At 39.6% G+C, this 21,657-nt stretch overlaps 1 protein-coding gene across 21 annotated transcripts in view; it reads left to right on the plus strand.

The window, feature by feature from the left end:
• The window catches only part of LOC410353 (CUGBP Elav-like family member 4), a 530,632-nt gene that overhangs the window by 464,785 nt on the left and 44,190 nt on the right, over positions 1–21,657 (plus strand). For 16 of the 21 annotated variants that reach the window (XM_016915455.2, XM_026444465.1, XM_006557607.3 and 13 more), the window contains one exon: positions 9,353–9,478. The exons of the other annotated variants lie outside the window; for them this stretch is intronic. In XM_016915455.2, coding sequence (XP_016770944.1) covers positions 9,353–9,478 — 126 coding nt within the window. The remainder of the gene's footprint in view (positions 1–9,352; positions 9,479–21,657) is intronic. 21 annotated transcript variants of the gene reach the window in all.

A 21,657-nucleotide genomic window follows, 5' to 3' on the forward strand; every position in this document is an offset into this window, starting at 1 on the left:
GATCGTTGATCGTTTAAATTTTTCGAAAGAAGAGAAAAAATACTTTTCCTTTTTTATCGATACGCGCGTATATATGCGCGCCATGTTGAAAATATTTCGTATAAACATTTGGCTCGGCATTTGTAATAATTTTCAATATTTCTTAAAAGCTATTAAACCTTCACCGATGGAAACGGAACGGGGGGGTATTGTGCAGGTCGCAGCTACAATTTGTTCGCTTATGGTAGGGCAAAATATACGTGCATATGCATACATATATATATAACAAAAGCCCTGCGTTATCGATCAAAAGGTTGGATAAAAAAAATAACAGGTTTAATAGCGAGCAATGAAATATTTTTATCGAATTGGAAAGCATTCGCTATATAACGCCGCATTAATACAACGTTGTCAACCCATACGTAACTTTCAATCGAGCAAACACAGAGAAGCAAGCGTGCCCTGATAAAAATTTCGTTTCCATATATATATATATATATATAATACGCGCATTCGTTTTCGAATTTAGGTACTATTTATTAATTTCGTATTGAAAATAACGCCGACCATTTTTATTCGCGACCGTGTTCGATTTTCTCCTCCCCCCCCTTTTTTTCTCTCTCTCTCGCTTCCACGCGATGGATGCTCGGGCCTAGAAAAATAAGATAACAATTGACCGGTTATCAGGTTTACGCATGCTGTAGCAACTGTGGCAACACGTGTAGCGGGTGGGTAGGAAGATAAAACGGAAATACGATATTTTCTTAAGTTATAAATTGAGTCTTGATCGATATTAATCGCAATCTATTGTTATACGTTATAAATAATGTAACGAAGATCGAAGAATAAATGAAGACGAATGGAAATTAATAGAATTAATACTCGTTAATATTTTTAATCGAAAGAAACTGCGAGTTCGAATTATTATCGAACTTTGAATTATTTTCTTATTGAATATTTTCTTAAGTTATAAATGATTCTTAATCGATATTAATCGCAATCTATTATACGTTATAAATAACGTAATAAGATCGAAGAATAAATGAAACGAATGGAAATTAATAGAATTAATATTAAATTGTTAATATTTTTAATCGAAAGAAACTGCAAGTTCGATGCATTTAGGAAGAAATTAAGGGACTTTGAATTATTTTCTTATTGAATTTTCTTAAGTTATAAATGATTCTTAATCGATATTAATCGCAATCTATTATACGTTATAAATAACGAAGATCGAAGAATAAATGAAACGTGGCGAATGGAAATTAATAGAATTAATATTAAATCGTTAATATTTTTAATCGAAAGAAACTGCGAGTTCGATGCATTTAGGAAGAAATTAAGGGACTTTGAAATTTAAATTATTTTCTTATCTTCTAATCGCAATATATTGTTATCTATTATACGTTATAAATAACGAAGAATAAATGAAACGAATTAATAAAAATTAATAGAATTAATACTCGTTAATATTTTTAATCGAAAGAAACTGCAAGTTTGATGAATTTAGAAAGAAATTAAGGGACTTTGAATTATTTTCTAATTACTGTTGCACTTTGATATTCTTCTGTCCACGGCTGATAAAAAAAAAAGAAAATTATGGAAAATTAAATTAATAAGAATGTAATTCGATATGATTATTAAAACGGTAAACTTTCTTGGATCGTTAAAATTATCATTATTATTATTATCGATAATAAAAAGCTTCAATCCGGTGATACATTTCGGAAACAAGTTTCCCCTCGCAGTATAAATAAAATTTGAAACCGCGAAAATGTGATCGTTTCTCACACACACACACACGCGCGCAGTTGTTGCAACTTTTGCAAGGCAGAATGCAATTCCATTCAACTTGATATTATAATTTTATAATTTCAGTTTGCATAACATTAGTACCTATTTATAATCATGAATGCTCGTGAGAGGGGGGAGAGAGAGAGAGAGAGAGAGAGAGGGAGGGGAAGAGAAATTTAATCAAATATATCATGCACGTGCATATTCTCCTTTTATGAGAATTAAATAATTGATGCTTATGAAACAATTTAGACGGTTAATTTTCGACGAAATATCATACCAGCTTTGGCCAATATTAACTTTACCGATTTAAATACGGCCACTCGTTCGACGTTCAATCGATATGATAAAAATAATTGTCCATCCCAACAATTTTCTCATCGCAACGTAGACAAAATTATTTATATCGATATATCATTTTCGAAACGAAACGAAACACGTCCCCCAAACGTCCCCTAATTTAATTAATTAGAAATTTCACGACATCAACGACACGGTGCAACAATTCGCCTTACGTCGCGGATACGATTAATAAATTCGTAACAACTTTACTTTCGAATGTAAATGAAACTTAATTCGAGTCAACTGAAAGCAATTTACGCGATACTCCTCCCTCGACGCCTAACAATTCGGTTTATTTTATGAAAACAATTAAATCCCTATTATTACTGCGTTTATTATTAAATTAATCATCGCACGCGTTCATCATGATTCTTCGATGATTATTAAATTTCGCGCCATAAAAAGTAACCGAGATATACATATACATATATATATATATATTCCATTCTCCCTCCTTTCCATTCACACGCGCAACGTTTCATAATCTCTCCCTCCCTCTCTCTCTCTCGCACACACGAAACGTGGCGCGATGTTCGCACGCATAATGGAATATCGCGAATAACCCGTCCAAATATCGGTTCCCAAAATTCACGGAAACATGAACCCAAAGAACGTGCATTCTGGCCGAGTAGGTAGCCGAGCAATTCGGCCAACTTGATGCCTCGGCTACCTCTCGAAGCTGCACGCTCAAACGGGCCTGAATAGGGGAAACGCGCACGGGGAGGGGCGTTTGGGAGGAGGAGGGAGGGGCAAAGTATATCGAGAAGACGAAGAAAGAGGGTAAGTAAGGGGGAGGGAGACGTACGCGTGTGTGTGTGTGTGGAGGAGGAAGAGGCCCCGTAATTCATATGCTAATCTGGCGTAGATGCCATTGTAATCTCCGGTCGCCTGCCTCGCCCCACAAAGCCCCGGCTTGACGCGGATGCACGAGGAGTGATCCAGAGCTGAACGCTGTCACTGCTTCTGCATCCACCGTCTTACTTACCGGCTGTAACCAACGCGTATCCACGTAGTTGCGAGAGAGTTCAATCACGGTGTTACCGAACTTCGTCAACGATCCGTCTTCGCGAACGTTAAGAAGGGAAGGGAAGGAAGGAAGGAGCGTGGTATCCTTTTGTCCCCTATCAACTTTCCACTCGCTTTCTATCCAGGATCCGGTGTTGAGGATCGTGTTAACTCGCTCGTTTCCTCGGTGTTGTCTTTTGTCGCGCTACCGTACCGGAATAGAGATAATCGAAGAAGGTGTTGGGAGGATAAATACCTCGTTACCGAAAATCTTGAAAGGGTGGAAAAGAGGAAATTTAATTCTTTCAACGTTGATCTTTTTTTTTTTCCTTTTCCGTGATATTATAGAAAGATAGTTTGTAGATTTCTTCCTGTAAGATTACGTATTAAACTAACGATAGCATTTTTTGCTTTACTCTCCACACGTGGATTGAAGGAACGACGCGTCGATTGAAATTTTCAATGGAAAATTGGATGAATATGAAGGCAACGATACGGCAGCGTTAGAATTAAGCGTACAAGGACGGAAAGACAGATTTGAGAAATGCGTATCTCCGAAGTTGGCCGAGCTTGAAGGGTGTAGACCAAGTTGCCCGCGAGTGGATAAGGGTGGTAGCCGGGGCAGCTAGTTGAGCAAGTAGATAAGTTTCGATCCCTTGGCGATCCGACTTGCTTCCTACCGCCATCGCCCTACCATGTTCGAGCAGATAAACGTATCCCGGGATATCGGGACTCTCGAAAGCTTCCCTTCGTTGCTGCCAACTTTGAGCCGGCCGACGTGACGCAGGCGCGGCTCGAGAAGGAATCCTCGAGGATTATGAGAGGAGGACGACGATTCGTTCCTTTAGACTTCGATGGTGTAAATAGGACGAAGTTACGTATGGGTCGGTAATTATGGCGCATTTAACAAAGGGAGAGGATTCGTTCGAAGATTGTTTCTTTTTCAATCGTCGAATCCGGTAATCGATATTTTTTTTTTTGATGAAAAACGTTATTTAAGCGGGATGGGAATTGTATCGGTTGATTTTTCAGATGGCGTGATATTTTTGGAACGCTCGTAATATAATTTTACACGTGTTGGATTACGTAATGAAAAGAGAGTTTTGAAATTAATATTAAAAATAAGTGTATATTGACACAGGGATTAGGTCACGCCTGAGTAAAAATTGCTCGCTCCGAAGTTTGCGCGCGTTAACTCTCGGATCGTTTCATGCATAATTTTTCGAGGACCTTTGGAAAAATAAAAGTTTTAAAATATCGGAGAACCGATCGATTATAGATAAAAATTACAAGTTTAAGCTTGATTGGGTATTATCATAAAAATACAGTGTCATCGAGCGTTCTTCCTGCTGTGTCGGGTAAAAATACCGTTGGAGAGTGGGAAAAATTTTTCAAACATAAAAAAAAAAAAAAAAAGAAGAAAAAGTTACGCGAAACGTAACGCGAACGAAACTTTTTCTCCGACAAAATTATCTATCTTCTACTCTTCTACTCCGACAAAAAGTAATAAAAATTCCCCCCCTATTTTAATCAAACAAAGAATTATTAATCGTTAATTAAAAAAAAAATTAAACAACAATTTCAATCAATCCCTTCGATGAATTACAAAACTCGAATTACCCTCTAAAATAACAGAGAACACCTTGCTCCATCTCCAAATTTTTTTCCACGATATAATCTTCCTCTTCTCCTCTTCTCCTTAATCGAATCAACGCGATAATAGCGGGTTAAGAAAACCAATCTAAACGAAGAAAGAGAGAGAGAAAGGGGGGAGGGGGGAAAAAAAAGAGGAAAGGATCATCGTATTAGCGAAGGAGGGCCGATAAAAGGAAGCACGGTGTCAAACAGTATGTTCCCTTTGTTCTCCCAAAGTCCAGCGAGAAGATAATTTCCCGGGGGTTAATTCCTTCCTCGATTCCTCGCCTTATAGCAAGGGAAGCCGCGCGAGCACGTTAACACTTAGCTCGACAAAGGTCCAATTCTCCCCGCGGTGCCCCCCTCGTGGAGCAAACGCTCGATGAAAAGTACTCGGGGCTAGGGAGGGAGGGAAATTCGCTGCGAAGGAATGGGTGGGCAGGAAGGAGGGTGGACGAAGGGGGTAAGAATCCGTGGAGAAACGGGATGCAACGAGGCTGCAAGTCAGGCGAGAATCTAATTTCCCGAGACAAATCCTTAAATGTGCCCCGGAGCCTGGCTCGAAGGCGCGAGTCAACCCACAGCCAGCCTGGAATGAGCCTCGCGTCTAGCAAGCCGCGACGACGACGACGACGACGACGACGACGACGACCTTTAACTCGGTTCGCCAATTTTGCATTTCTCCATAAGCTCGCGCGAGAACGCGTCATTAAGTTCATTCACGCGCGGGAACGCGCGGTGAATCGAAAAGGCGATGGAAAATTTTAAGATTGAAACTCGGATTCTCTCTCTCTCTCTCTCTCTCTCTCTTCCTCGATCGAATAACTTAAATATACTTTTTTGTCGAATGTATATCGAAGGGAGGAACTAACCTGTATTTTTACATTCCAGTGAAATCTACCGATTAATTGGTATATTAACGTAGCAATTAAGGATTTAAAGTATTTCGATTTTTTAAGGAATTGTGTGATCTTTTTTTTTTTTTGTTTCGTTTCATAACATAAGCAGTTTCAGAATTTTGATGATTTATTAAAAGATCGCGTAATAGGATTTTCAAGTTTGGAAACGGAAGAACGGTGGGAGGAAAGGGAATGCATATAGGGATATACATATAGGCAACGACGACAACGATTTGTTGGTGTTTAATCACATTGGGCCCAATGGCATTTCTTTGTTTTCTGTTCTGTATTCCAGAGTGCATGATGGACGACGGGAGCACCAGTGCCATCTTCTGGAAGTAGGAGGCACCGGTGGCGGCCGCTGAAGGTAACTTCGACTTCCAGGAGATAGCTAGCTTCCTTCCAGTATCTCTATTCTTCTTCTCCGCGAATCGGCAGAAGGAGAACCTCTCTAAGAGAAAAAAGAAAGAAAAGAAACGAATTTTCCTCTCTCATCACGCCATCACCGCTGATTCAGCCAGCACAGCTCGCCGCAAAGTTCATTTTGCCGCTCGCTAGTGTTTGACCCACGAATTCCTTCACGAATTTCCCCCCAACCCTTTCTTTCTTTCTTTTTTTTTTTTTTTTTTTTTGTATACCGTCTTCCAATCTTTCCTCGCACGACCGGCGTATATATATATCTATCTGTCAAAATTCGTCCGTGTGTAAATTGTCTTTCCGCGGGAAAGATCTCTCGATCTCTGCACTTTGTACTCTCTCTCTTGCCTAATAGTAGACAACATTGATTTCCAAATTTCTCTTTCCACGTGTTTAATTAGGATCCATTACGGATATTACGATCGCGATTTCACTACAGATATTTCTATTCTTCTCTCCAACGAAATTTTCGTCTCGTTCATTTTTTTGACAAGGAGAGAGAGAGAGAGAGAAGAAAAAAAATGGAAAAAAAGATGGCCATTCGATTCCATTCTAATTCGCGGCAACGATTATTCGATCATACTCTCGAACAGACCTCTCCTCCGTTCCCCCTGAATCCATTTCATCCGAAAAAAACACGGATATACAACGTGATACGCTATAAGGTATATTATAAATGATGTTGTGCGTGCCCACATTGCGTGAACCTTTATTTAGTAGCCGTAAACTTGTCGTTCGTGTTTTTTGCTCTAGTTATTGCGCACCGGCAATATCACACTGTTTAAAAAACCTCGTTTAAAAAACGGCGGTGTCCGCGTAGACGCTCTTCGATAAATCCGATAACCAAGGGATCTCTCCGATAACCGTTCTTTCCGATCCCCATTTCGTCGCTCCATTGGATGACAAAATGCTTTTTCTTTTTCCCTTTTTTTTCTTTTAAAACGCGTAAAACGAATCGTCTTAGAGCGTCTACCGTCTACACCGTGTATTATCTTGTTATTATCAGTGACTACCTATTTTTTTTATATTCCGAAGGCCGAATACATATATATATATCGTACAATTAATCCTTGATTAATTCCAAATCCATTTGATTCCTCCATTTATCCATTCGTATGGGCAACCACCTTAAGCGTATATATATATATGTGTATATATGTATATGTATATATGTATATAGAAAATTGTATATTTATATACATATATATGTGTATGTATATGTATATATATATATATAGCGTTATACCGCTCTTTATTACAGCTATGACCATAAAATAGTGGCTCGCTCGTTGGATGTGTTGTCTCGTTCGTTGTCGATGTGTTTTTTATCACCTTTGTAAATATTTTTCTGATTATGATGTCAGCTACGTTTCTCTTATTATGTATTATTACTTAGATTACGATATACTTATCTATATTATACATACATATATATATATATATATATATATATATATATATATATATATTTTTCATATATATATATGAAAATTTTTTTCTCCTTCTTCTCCCCTCCCACGTTCCCCCAAATGACAAAAATTTTCACCACGATCCCCCAATTTGGACAATTCCACGTCTTTTTTCACGTAGTCCCAGTCGATTTTTTGTGCACACCCACGATTTACTTATTTATCATATTATTATACAGGGGTACACGTACACACAGGATAGATACACAGTTCAGTGCAGATATTTCTAAAGAATGAAAGGAGGGAGGAAGGGGGGGATAAAGAAATTTTTTTCGGATGTGATGTGTAAAATTTGGTTCGTGATTTCGAAGGAACTTTTCGTCTTCGAGGTATGATTCTTTTTCACGAGATTTTAAAAGCGTGAAATGACTGGAGATAAATTACACGCGTTTTCTTTCTTATTAAACGCCTTTGCAATTATCGTCAAATTGCAAATAAAACTTGAATCGCGAGCCATGATTTGAAAATTGCTTATCGAGATTCGTGGATCGATTAATAGCACGGGAATTTTCGATCGTTATTGCGTAGATTTAACCGTGATTAGAGAGATAATAAATTTACGATAAATCTTGTGTAAAAAAACTGATGACTCGTAACTCGAAGAGAAAAGAAAGAAAAAGAAAGGAGACAATCAGGCCCATAATGAAAACGAAAAAAATGACCATCTCTCGGAGAGTTAGAAATAGCTGCAGATTGTTGAAAGATATTAATAATAACAGAAAGAAAAGAAAAATCAATAAGTGGCGTGTGACCCTTTATAAGCGATATACTGACCTCAACGGCATGCGGAACACAAGGTGGTAATCGATTTGATTAACAGGAAGAAATTTATATTGCGTGGAAAAATTACAATATAGTTAAAAAAAAGTTAATTTTCGAGATTAAACCACCGAAAATTTCCGCTAGCGGTTGAGCGTACGCTTGTACGCCCTATCTACGTTTTTTACGCGAATCCCTGGTTTTTTCTCCATCTGTTTTCTTCGGCTTGTGGTGTAGGACGTAGTAGGATTGGAATTTGATTGAATTGATTTTTCATCTCCTTTTATTGTCGTTATTTTGTTCCCTCTCTTTCTTTCCCTTTTCTTTATTTTTTATTTTTTTCTCTCTCCCTCCTACCTTTATATATATATATTAATTCCCCCGTTGAAATACATTTATTACGTGTCTGTTCACACGTTTGTACGTCGTGTTACATATATATATATACTATTTTTTTTTTTTTTTTTTTTTTTTTTACCAATGTCAGTATTACGAACGATATATATATATATATTTTATTATATTTGTCATTTTATATATATATCCGTATAAATATTATCCGTATAGTGGAACGCATATGTGTATACATATATATACATTCGTGGAAAATTCCCGTAAAAAAGGAAAACGTTTGAAAATGTCTGGAAAAAAAAATGGCCACTACTGGTGTAAATTCTTTTCAATCGGGCACAGATTCGTATATGTATATATATCGATAAATATATACATATAGAGAAGAAAATATATATACATAGATGTGCATATATATGGATTCATATATATATATAAATATACACACACACACATATATATATATATATATATGTGTATCTATATAAAACCCCTTATCTCCTTCCCCCTTAGGATGGTGGATGCTGGTGTAACCGTGTAACTTTGTCGTTTTCGGTGTTTAGCCGCAAAATCTCTTTTTAATGCCTAAAAAAAATGCGCTACAAGCGAAATCTTATCGATCGTGACTCCACGTATTAACGGATTCCTTTTTCTTTTTTTTTTCTCTGTTCCCTCTATTATCAACGCGCGGCCGACCCGCAGACAGAAAGCTGTTCGTGGGAATGCTCAGCAAGCAACAAACAGAAGACGATGTCAGACAGTTGTTCACTGCCTTTGGCACAATAGAGGAGTGTACCATCCTCCGAGGACCTGACGGCAGTAGCAGAGGTGAGTGAAACAAAACATATAATATAATTTATTACACTTTGAATCTTTTAACAACTCGGCGAGCAGCTTCCCTTTCTTCTCTTTCCTTTCCTTTTTTTTCCAAATTCTTTCCACAATTTTTTAATATAAATTTTTCAAACGCTGCGAGTTATTATTCAACCGGAGGAGGAAGGTGGTATTGCGGTTGAATTTTATACGCTTTGATCCTTTCTTCCGATATCATCTCCGTTTTATTTAAAATAAATAATTTAAAACAATTTAAACGGACGCGTAAATAAACGAAACTTGAATTTTATAATTCGTCAATCGTATATGAAAAGAGAAAAGAAATTTTGAGGCGAGAATATTGATCCTTGTAAAAAGAGAAGGAGATAAAAGATCGTTTCGCAAGAAAAAATTGATCGTGTGGCAATTTACGTCGCGAAGAGAAGCGATTGGTTCGAGGGAAGAGTCTTCCTCGATTTTGCGACGCAATTTTGACATCGATGCGGACGAATAAATCCCACGACTGATAAAAAGGACGGTATTCGATGGTATTCCAAGATTTGCTGTGCGCCCGCTCAGTTTATGTACCTGTTCCAGTTGCGTGGAACAAGTAGCGGAGGGGGGGGGTTCACGGGTCGGTAAAGATTGCCTCTGGAACGATGAACTGCAAAGGAAAATAGGGAGGAAGAGAGAGAGAGACCGGAGGAAGCTCAGACGGAGGCCGGGAAAGGCAATAATTTCCGCTGGACGAGCCAGTGAAATTTAAATATTTTCGTATAAAAATGAATACCACGATAAGTAATGGGATCGTCGATCGTCGAGTTTCTGAAAGATTTAACGGAGAAGGGAGGGGAGGGGAGGGATCGTAATCGGACGCGAGACGATTAAAGGGAGGACGAGGAATATAAAAAAAGAAAAGACAGGTGCGAAATGTAATTAAACTCCTGAAAGTAAATCTCACTTTCAACGGAGTTAATAAGATTTCGATTCTCAATGGATGATGTAACGCAGCCTCGTCTTTGGCGAAGACGAGCCGCTGCCGAGGGGGAGGGGATTCTTGTTCTCTGAACGTAAGAAGAGGTAAAGGCAACACAGATGCCTCGCGACACGATGCTCCTTTCCTTTGCCAGCTCGAATCTCGTCTCCTCTCCAACCCTTCCTCTTCCATTCCACTCTGTTCCCTATTTCTCTGTCGCCGACGTCTTTCGGCCTCCTTTGTCGAAAAACGGGACGGCTTTTCATCCTCTTTTAATTAAAATCACGTCATTCGATTGATCGGTAGCCTGTTTCTTGGAACGCACACCAATTTCAATTCGTCAAATTGTTTATCCATTGATAGAAAAGAACCTCGAACTGGATGTAACAAATAAAATTTCACGAGGAAATGATCTTCTTTTCGATCATTTAGATTAAGAAAAGGAAATCAGTTGAGAATAAACTCGCGTTAATAAATTTAATTGGAACGATGGTTAAACGGCCGTGGCCAAGTTTCGATGGACTGGATACGGTTTCTATCGAAAGGCGGCGATCGCTTATTCCGTGCAACTCTACCGTTACATCCCTCGTCCTGGTTCCATCCTGACGGAAACTTTCCGAACACGCTTCATCACCGGTCGCTTGGGCTCGCTCGAGTTTCATAACTAGCTAATCCGTGACGTAATAGAGAGATCAGCAAGATCTCTTCTCCACGACTTCATCTGTGTGTATCGCTTTACCTCTACCAGCCGATAGAGTTACGCGTATATAACGCGTACTGGCTTAATTATAAATAAGCTTACAATCTCAATATATATATTCGAAATTATTTCTCGATCCATGAGTGATCCTGATCGATGAATGTCTGAGCGACGAAGAGGAATAGGAAAGCGTTTTAAAGAAAAAGGTACCATCATCTTCGAAGAATATAGTTTATGCAATGAAATCGATTATTAAAAAAAGAGAAGAGAAAATTGAATAATACAAGGAAAAATGTAAAAATTAGGTATTACGCTTAAAAACGACGAGTATTCTCGGAGCTAGAGATTTTAGTTAGTGGACGACAACATCCCGGGGAGAATTACAGTCTCGTTGAAAGTTATTGGCAGTCCTCTCATTGTTTTCAAATAACTTCCCTTATCGGATGATACTACCACCACCACCACCTAGAGATAGATAGATAGGTAGTTGGAAAGAGTGGCGAAAGACTTGTCTCGGTAACGAGGAGTTTAAGAAGGGAATTCGGTTCGACGACTTTATGGAAAGACAGGAGGCGAACACGGTTTGTCCTCGTCATCGTTCAGACGCTCCGCATTCCACCACCAATGCCTTAGTAACGACAGACTCTTCGTCCAATTATTTTTCCCTCGCTTCGAAACATTTCAACACCACTTCACCCAACGAACTCGTTCTATTTTCTCGTTTCCGTGCCAACCTTTCCTTCCTTCCTTCCTTTCCCCTCCTTTCAATTCCTCCTCCTTTCTCGACGTTTTTCGACGTGCACAGGAGGCCTCCCCCTCCCCCTCTTCCTCGGACCAACCTCCCCTTAACACGGGACCCCGACGAGCTCGCATTATTTCAATTGTGCGAGCAGCAATAATTCACCCCGCTAAGAAGATTATAAAATGTTTATGAATAATGGAACGAAATACTGTTCGAGGCGGCCTGGGTGCTTCCAAGGGTGCCTCTTCTCTGTATATATATATATATATATGTGTGTGTGTGTATATATAAAACAGGGTGCAAGCGTGGGTGGATACTAACCAACACTAAAGCCAATAATGCTGCCTAGCCACCTTCGAAATAGGAGGTGAACTCGCTCTCCACCGTCTATCCGTGTATCCGCTTATTCCACGCCACGCTTGTATTGTAAACGTTAAACGAATATTCGCGCAGCGGAACAATTCCGCGTATTAAGTTGTAATAACATTGTTGTTGCCCCCCTCCCTCTCTCGAGGAACGTCTCGCGCTTAAGTCTCCTCTGCTTATTCGTTACTTGGCCTCTCGACCGTCCACCACGCTATTATATCACTCTTAAGTAGCTGTGGAAGGATTAAGCCTCCACCTTCGATTTCTTAACAATTGTATTCCTCTCCGTTCGAGTATTTACTCGAAGAATAACTGGAATATCGTAAAATTTGAGAATTTTGGATGAAACTTTTAAATTATTCCCCAGACAATCGAGAAAAGAATCGAAACTAATTTTCCAGGGATCCGTTCAATTTTAACCGAGAGATCTCTCTACGGATCGGATGGATTTACGCGATCTTTCCTTTTCTTTTTTTTGGTAATTTGTTTCGCGAAACGTCGAAATCAACGTTGATGACGCGGCATACATCTTCGGTTGAATTAACGCGCGCGATCGATGGGCTCGCAGGGACGGTATTTCTTATTTTTTTACGGCCACGCATCGAGCGAAATGAGAACGTTTTTTGTCTCTCCCCTTCCTTCTTTCTTTTTTTATCGAGCCAGCTATCGCACCCGATAACGCTCGTCCCTCAGCCTCGCGAGCGTTTGATCATACGTGACGTCAACGGATTAGAATGGGTCCCGTTAACGACATTACTGACAGGAAATATGACGAATCAATAATTTCCTCGATCTAGCATTTTATGAGGGAGTATTAAACGGCCGATAGTTATCGATGATTAATCGTTCTGCTGTCACCTACACGGGGCCGCCGTTTCGTTCAATGTATCGCGCCTTGACACGCATAACGGATAGAATTTTTCTTCCCCCCCCCCCCGAATACGGGCGAAAATACATCGCGTATTCGTGCGAAAAGAACGAAAAAAGTTGTTATTTCTCTCGAATTTTTGATTTTCCTACGAAATCGCGCCGACCTATTAAAATTTGGAAATTTGTGAAAACGAAAAAGAAAGATGCACACTCGAATTTCAAGGAAATAATTTTAGAAAGAAATTTTTGGACAGGGATACAATTTTTTGGAGATGTTGGAGGAATAATTTTTATTAAACGTGTATATTTATAAACGATATACGATCCATCTATCCTCGTAACATTTTCTTGGAAAATGTTGTTTTACAGTACCACGCATAGTCGCCTTTTCAAATGATTACCCCCGGCAATTTTCCCCTCGTCGGGAACATCTTCTCGTAAACAGTTTCGAAAATCGATCTTGGATCAGATTTCGCATTTTTCCATCCGGCCTTTAAAATAAGGAACAAAATGCGTGGGATAAAGCGGTAAAATGTAAATTTTTCTCTCCCTTTTGATACAATGTTTCCGACGCAAATTCAACCAAGCATTAAAAGATGTATTCGCAGCTCGTACGATCATGCTTCGTACGTATAACACGTATATACATAATTTATTTTGAGAGATGAAATAGTTGGATAATTGGAAACGGTAAACAACATAAAGCCGCGCAATATTTTCCATCCACCGGCTCAACATCACATGTACATTGGAAATATGAAATATGACACTATTTATCGTTTCGCGAACTGAATTTTAACGAGTAAAATTGAAAAATGATACGCCTTTTCGAAAATGAACGAATTTTCACCTCGTATTTATCTTTAATACGATTCGTATTCGTGAAATTGAATTCGAGTTTATAAAAATGATGGAAGAAACGATAGATTAGATGAGGAACTCTAAGAGAATCTAAGACGCGAGCGCCGCCTGCCGGTAAAACTGAAAATTATTGGCAACTAAGTAATTGCGGATTTCAGTTGAAATTGATGACGACCTAATCAAAGTAGTATAATTCGTGAGATTGCAGAGAAGCTTCGTGTATCACATACATGCATTGAAAACCACTTAAAACAACTTGGCTATGTTCAAAAACTCGATACATGGGTTCCTCACGAACCGAAAGAAAAGCATTTAACGCAACGCATTAACAGCTGCGATTTGCTAAAGAAACGTAATGAAAATGATCCATTTTTAAAACGACTGATAACTGGCGATGAAAAATGGGTTGTTTGCAACAATATCAAGCGGAAAAGATCGTGGAGCAGGCCACGTGAACCAGCTCAAACAACATCAAAAGCTGGTATTCATCGAAAGAAGGTTTTGTTATCAGTTTGGTGGGATTACAAAGGAATTGTCTATTTTGAACTCTTACCACCCAACCGAACGATCAATTCTGTTGTCTACATTGAACAACTAACGAAATTAAACAATGCGGTTGAAGAAAAGCAGCCCGAATTGACAAATCGAAAAGGTGTTGTATTCCTTCATGACAATGCAAGATCACACACATATTGATCACTCGGCAAAAATTATTGGAGCTTGGTTGGGATGTTTTGCCACATCCACCATATAGTCCCGACCTTGCACCATCCGATTACTTTTTGTTTCGATCTTTACAAAACTCCTCGAATGGTAAAAATTTCAATAATGATGATGATATCGAATCGTACCTGATTCAGTTTTTTGCTAATAAAAACCAGAAGTTTTATGAACGTGGGATTACGATGCTACCTGAAAGATGGCAAAAGGTGATTGATCAAAATGGACAACACGTTACAGAATAAAGTTATTTAGTTCCATGAAAAAATTGTCTTTGATCTTTTCTAAAAAAAATCCGCAATTACTTAGTTGCCAACCCAATACAATTTCCTCTCCAAGATATTCCAATTCCGTTATCGAAAGATACGGGATCGAGAACGGTGATCGTAACCTTAATTACGGCATTATATCCCTTCGTGAGGAGTGCAGGAGCGACACCTGGCGATATTTCAAGCGGGCGCTAAATCAAAATGATGGGCGCGGGAATCGGCGGAAATCCAGACGCGCGAGTCCGAAACGAACGAAACGAACGGTAAATCACGGCCAGCCAAGCGCCTCGTCGAGAGCGGTGGCTGTCGTGGTGGTGGCGGCCTCTCTCTCGTCCTACCAAGCATTTATTAATCGCTCAGCTCCTAAATCCCGTGGCGCAGCTGGGCTCGAAATGTTTGTACGTATTGCAAAGTAAAGCGCGTGAGGGAGGAAGAGAGAGGAGGAGGGAGGAGAGTCGGGTCCTCCGGGAGAGGATTAGGTCGGACATATTGAGAGCTTCTAGCCGAAACCACCTACCCTCCTTCTCGAGTTCCGACCCTCCACGCTGCGTTGAGTTGGAAGGAGAGTTGGAAGCGTTGGTGCTCTGTACCAGGGAAAATTGTGGCTTTGCCAAGGCGCGAACGCGTCCGACGCTTCGCATAATTGCGCCCTCTGTTTGCTCTCTGATAACCTGTTCCGTTACAGGTGGGGGGGAAGAGAGTTTCTACGATCCGTGGAAGCATCGATTGTTACCCTCGAATCATTTACTTACTCGTTCGAGCGAAGAGGGGATCGTATCTCTGCGATAAGAATTCTTCTCCACGAGTCCGTTGGTTAAAACGTATACTTGTTATATTTCGATACGGAATTTATTTCTCTGATATCGTTATTGTTAAAAGAGAAAGGAGAAACGTTCCATCATCAAATTCATTCGTCGTTTAAATGAAAATCCGTCTCGCGTCGTTGATTAAATAAATTTCTGCTTATTACGTTATCAAATTTACGTGAAATTAAATCCCATATAAAGCAAGATAAAAAGAGGTCGGTAATTAAAATTGTCTTTGATTTAATCGCGAGTTTTTAATCACATCTGCCTGCCTCGTATATATATATATATATATATTCCAGGTAATTCAGCATTAGCATTTCTAAAGTTTTACGACAAGTTTTTAAATGGAAAAGATATTTGAAATCCCAAGCTCATTCGAACTGTTTGCAGTCTCGATGAGATTTGTCGGCCGTGCTTTACGATCACGCTTTTGATTTACCGTCCCCGTGTCGAGTGTCGTACTTGCTCGTAATAAATCAATAACGGTTCCACGCTACGCTATTGCGTAAATTTATTCTTCTATCCGGTCGAACGTTGCGATTGGTGACATAAAAGTTTCGGTTAAAAGCTAATGAAAACGAATGATGGAGTTTCTTTTTTTTTTTTTTCATTTTTAAGCGATCGGGATGATCTCTCGATTCCGGGATTCGAAGAGGCGGGAAATTTGAAAATTATTATATTTATCGCACGTTGGATAAAATTCTCGTTCGAATTCAATGAATCGAATCTTGCCAAAAATCTCTTTAAAATTGGAGGAAAATGTGTTGTACGTTATAATCGCTTTATTTTAAGAGAAAAATCAGCAACGCGTAAATGTCACGTAAGCGATTCGCGTGACCACGCGGATTTCTTATAGTTTGTACGTTTTGTTTTAATATCAGAAACCTTTCATTTAACGATTATCAAACAGCATCGTGTTTCGAGTCACGCGAAACGTGCGAAATCTGATAAAAATCCGAGCCGAGCCACGTCATCCGGGCCCCTCCCGACGCCTGGCGAATCTATTATGATCGAATCGAAAGAGTTAAAGCATCGGTGGACGATTTTATCAAGATCCTTTCTTTTTTCCTTTCTTGTCACATTCTATATTCTCTTTCGCTCGTTGATAAAGATACAAAGTAATAATTTACTCCCACTTTCTTCGCGTAATTTACATAATTTTTCAGAATCAAGTGAAATTAACAGTGATAGAAATATAAGATAAGATTGTCACGTTTAAATACTTGTAAATCCAACTGTCGATATGATGACGTTAATCTTTGGAATCCATCTTTGATCCAACGCGTTAACAAGGCAAGTCACTCGGATGTTAAATTAGTTTCGAAAAAAAAAAAGAAAGAAAAATCGTATTAACAGGATTCGACCTGTTGAAAATTGTAATAAGTATCACCGACCTGGAAAATTCGGTATAGGCTAGAAAAAAAGTTCATGGCCCAGCTTCGAAAAAAAATTCCATTCTTCTTTTTACAAATAAAAAAAGAAAGACAACGAATCGAACTTGCCTCCAATTAATCTTGGTTTATTTTATAATAATTCCAAAATAAATTGTTCGTTTCGACAACATCATTTCCAATTTCAAAGGGGGAAAATTTTCGCTTTCGTCCCCAAGAAATTACAAATCTCCTCCACCTCTCGTTCCAACCCCCTCGAAGTAGGGGATCCTTTTGTTCGGCCAGGCCACTCGGATCCCAAGACGCTGTCTTGCAAGCAACTTGAGCTTTAACGTTCTTACATTAATACGATTTACCGGTCCATGGAAAGAAGATCAGTGAATAACGAGAGGGTGAATGGACACGTGGATCCTTTCCTCCGCGGATGAATATCTAACCTATTGCGTCACGAGTTTTGTCGATATTCGTGAGATTTTCACTCGGTGTCGCTCGTAAGAGGGATCAGCGGATGAAAAGGGAGACGGAGAAAAAGTTATAGGTAACCCTCCCCCCCCCCCCCCATACGCCAGCTTTTGCCCGTCAACCGTAAATACACTATATTGGCCATAAACCTTTACAGTCGTGCATTACCCATCCCGATTCGACGCTGGCCCCATCCCCCCCGCTCTCTTCGTTCCTTCGTTATCGAATAACCGACGTTGGTCGGCTTAAACCGGACCCGTTTTAAAGCGTCGCTTCTTTCTGTGATTTCTTTTTTCCTTTCGGTGTTTCGACGAACGGAGATTTGAGATTTTTAATTCAACGAATTTTGTCTCTTTCAACGATCTCGTCGATAGTTGGAAGATAAAAATTCCATCCATCTTCCTTTTTCTCTTTCTTTCTCTCTTTTTTCGAGATGCAAAGAATAGATAGTTTGACGAACGAAACTCTCGATAATCAGAAAAATTCCATCCATCTTTCTTTTTCTCTTTCTTTCTCTCTTTTTTCGAGAAGCAAAGAGTAAATAGTTTGACGAACCAAACTCTCGATAATCAGAAAGAAAGGGTTGATACGATGTCTCAGTTAACCGGATTGCAAATAATTTTTCCCTCGCTACCTTGCCTTAATTTCTTAGAATTAAAAGAGTACAGGGGGAGGGGGGGAGGGGGTGCGTTCAGAGCGGATCCAATTACCGTTAGTTCTTGGCAGGCGAGCCAACTTCCACTTTCGAAGCAATCTAATCGGGGCCGGGATAACGGGTCCGAAAATATAGAGTTAGAGTATAACGTAACGAGGGGGCTGTTCCAACGATAATAATAATAATAATAATACTATTTACAATGTAACTGGGAAACACAACGCGTGGTTGCAGTCTAACATCTCATTAAGGGAGAAACGCCATTTTCCTTGTCTTTAGCACGCCAATGTTACGCTCTCTCTCTCTCTCTCTTTTTCTATCCAGCACAACGCGCTGGAAATTTAATAATCCGTTACTGACGGATCCAATCTCTCGTCCAAGGATTGGTAATAAAAAAAAAAAAAAAAAAAGGTTTACACGGTTTTTATTTTCGAAAAGCGAGGACGAAGACGATTGGATTAACAATGGTTTTACAATTGGCTCTCTTGAATAAAAATTTAGAAAAAAATATAAGAAGTAAGTTGTTGTAAATAATATATTAATATTAGTAAATGGATATTCAATTAATTGCTTTTCCTAATCATGTTGATAAGATAAAATTATCGATGAAAATTCAGTGATAAATTTTATTTAAAAGATTGAATTTATTATTTATTAAGTTATTATTGTATAAAATTAAAATTGATATTACTGGTCCAATTACATCACCTAATTTATTAGGAATTGCGCGTAAAATTGAATATGCAAATAAAAAATATCATTCAGGTTTAATGTGAGTTGCTGTATTTATTGGATTTGCAATTTTAAAGTTACCTGGATCTCCTAGACGATAAGGAAATTGAAGATTAATAAATATAAAAGTAAATAGAATAATATAAAATCCTAAAAGATCTTTAAAAGGGATGAAATGAAATTTTATAGTTATTAAAGTTTTAATCCTAAAGGATTTGATGATCCTGTTAAATGTAGAGCGAATAGATGAAGAATTACTAATGGTAAAAAGTGAAATGTAAAGAAAAAAATCGATTTAAAGAATTTTGTAAGCAAATTTCCATTTTTGGATAGATTTTTGGATCGGTGAAACGCGCTTGAAAGCATGTATCACGGAATATCTCCATGCAATCCTACGAACTTGATCGAGTGGGGCAAGCATTAAAACGCTTCGCATTCTTCTTCGTTTCCCTTCCTTCCCCGGCGTTGAACTCTCTCTCGTTGTTATACGAGAGCTCCCTTCGAGAGCCTCCCTCCCGCTGGATAGCCACTGAAAACCCATAACGCGCGATCCGTTCCCGGCTACAAGAAATTTAATAATCCATCTTGCATCTTTTGTAGAACGTGACGGTTGCTGGATCGCGTGTATATATATATATACACCGATGCTATAAAGGGGGAATTTTACCACTCAAGACCTCCCTTCGTTTTCATACGGCTCGTTATATAACGGATTCACGACCGTGCAACAACGACTCCTTTAATGATCACGTGTTTATCGTGTAATGGAAAGAAAAAAAAGCGCTGGCTTTTCACCGGTTAAACGATCGTTTCCACGAAGCAACATTCTTCTTAGTTCTTTCCTCTTAGTTTAATGTGTTACGAGTATCAATGAAATGCGAGTTTCGTTGTTTCTTGTTAACTTTTGGAAGAGTTAAATTAGATTTGAAGAATTGTAAAACGAAATCCAGATTGAAAACTCAAAATGAGCATTCATTTCTTGCGTGTACTTTAGAAAAAAGAATTGTAAAACGAAATCCAGATTGAAAACTCAAAATGAGCATTTATTTCTTGCGTGTACTTTAGAAAAAAGAATCGAAGAGGATAATCTATACAGTTTCAAACAATTAAAAGCAAAGTTCCAAACGTCACGTGATTTAAAGATTCCTTTAACGAAGCTTTCTTTCTCTTCATCCGTTTTCCAATAAACAAGAATTGAATCAAACGAAATCGACGTATGTACATTCATTATAGAAAAATCTCTTTCGTTGCGTCACTCGACTCTCTTCATCAGAAAGGCAAGTTTCCAGAAAATCGCGATACGAGCCCGCCACCTGGCGGCGAAAATGGCGAAACACTTGGAGAACAGAGAGAGGGAAAGAGAAAGGGAGAATCGAAAGCTTTGCCGATGCGATCAAACAGATGGAATTACTAGGACGTGCAAGTCGTAGGACGCGGATGATTGGATTGGCTCGCGAAAGAGAGAGAGAGAGAGAGAGAGTGCGCGGTTTTGGATAGAGCCGGTGCGTGGATAAAGAGAGTCGGGAAGGAGGAAGAGGGATGGCGGGAAGCAGAGCGACAAGCGACGACCAGCCGTCGTCGAGGTTTATACGGGCGCGCACGGGTTTCCTCTGTGTGCGCGCGTACACGCGCGCGCGTTTCGTAAATGCACGTTAATCCGCCTACCGAGTACATTTGCGGCGTTGGTACCGCCCATCGAACCGTCGAATTTTCGTTTCCTCTGTAAAGCTGGCTGTTTGCCGCTCGAACGGGAAACCGGTCGGTGGATGCACACGCGCGCGCGCCTACGCGCAGAGGAAAGCGAGCTTGCAGACTCGCGCGTGCACACACAGGTGCGCGCCGCCGGGGCAAATCCTGCAAACGATTTTAGCTTTTACTTGAACCTTTTTTCCCCCGAGAGAAGGATAAATGAATTTACAGTCGAAACTCAAACTCATTCTTCCGAAAATCTTTCTTCCTTTCACGTTCGTGGCAAGAATCAGACGAATTAATTCTTTTCTTTTAATAAGCGTGCGACATCGTAGTAAAAGAGGGCGAGGAAAAGTCCACGTCATCGATGCGTCATAGGTGGTGCAGGTTATGTGAAACGTATATTCGTGGGTGTGCCACGCTTCGTGTATATCCTATAAGCCTCGAGGGCGTCGCAATAATTATAAAACTACAGTCCAGCACCGTTCTAACACCCTTGGATCAGCCTGGAAACCGTTGCCCTCGAGGTTCGCGATCCACCCTCGATTTAAACCCACTCCCTTTTTCCGTTCTCTTTCTTCTTTTCTCTCTAACGATCAGGTCAAAGTCGATCAGAGAAAAGTCTCGATCCTCACGAACTTTATTCGAAACATTCCTCTCCACCTTTTCTCCCTCGCATTTCGTTTCGTTTAAATGTCTTGAGCGCGCGTGTCGCTCGATATTACGAGAGCGTCTATCCGCCCATCCGACAGACAAATCAAATTCACCACGACACGAGGGCCTGCCCTTTCGACAACGTCACAATGGAAAATGCGATTTTTCCCCCTCCTCCCTAACATCCTCCCAGGTACAGGTCCCAGACAAAGAGGGGGCTGCGATTCCAGTGGAGGCAGAACGGATGAAGAGAGGAGGAGGAGAAGGAAAGAAGGGAAGAGAGAAAAAGGGGGAAGAA

This window comes from Apis mellifera, linkage group LG12 (assembly GCF_003254395.2).
Source record: "Apis mellifera strain DH4 linkage group LG12, Amel_HAv3.1, whole genome shotgun sequence".
In the NCBI taxonomy this organism is placed as follows: domain Eukaryota; kingdom Metazoa; phylum Arthropoda; class Insecta; order Hymenoptera; family Apidae; genus Apis; species Apis mellifera.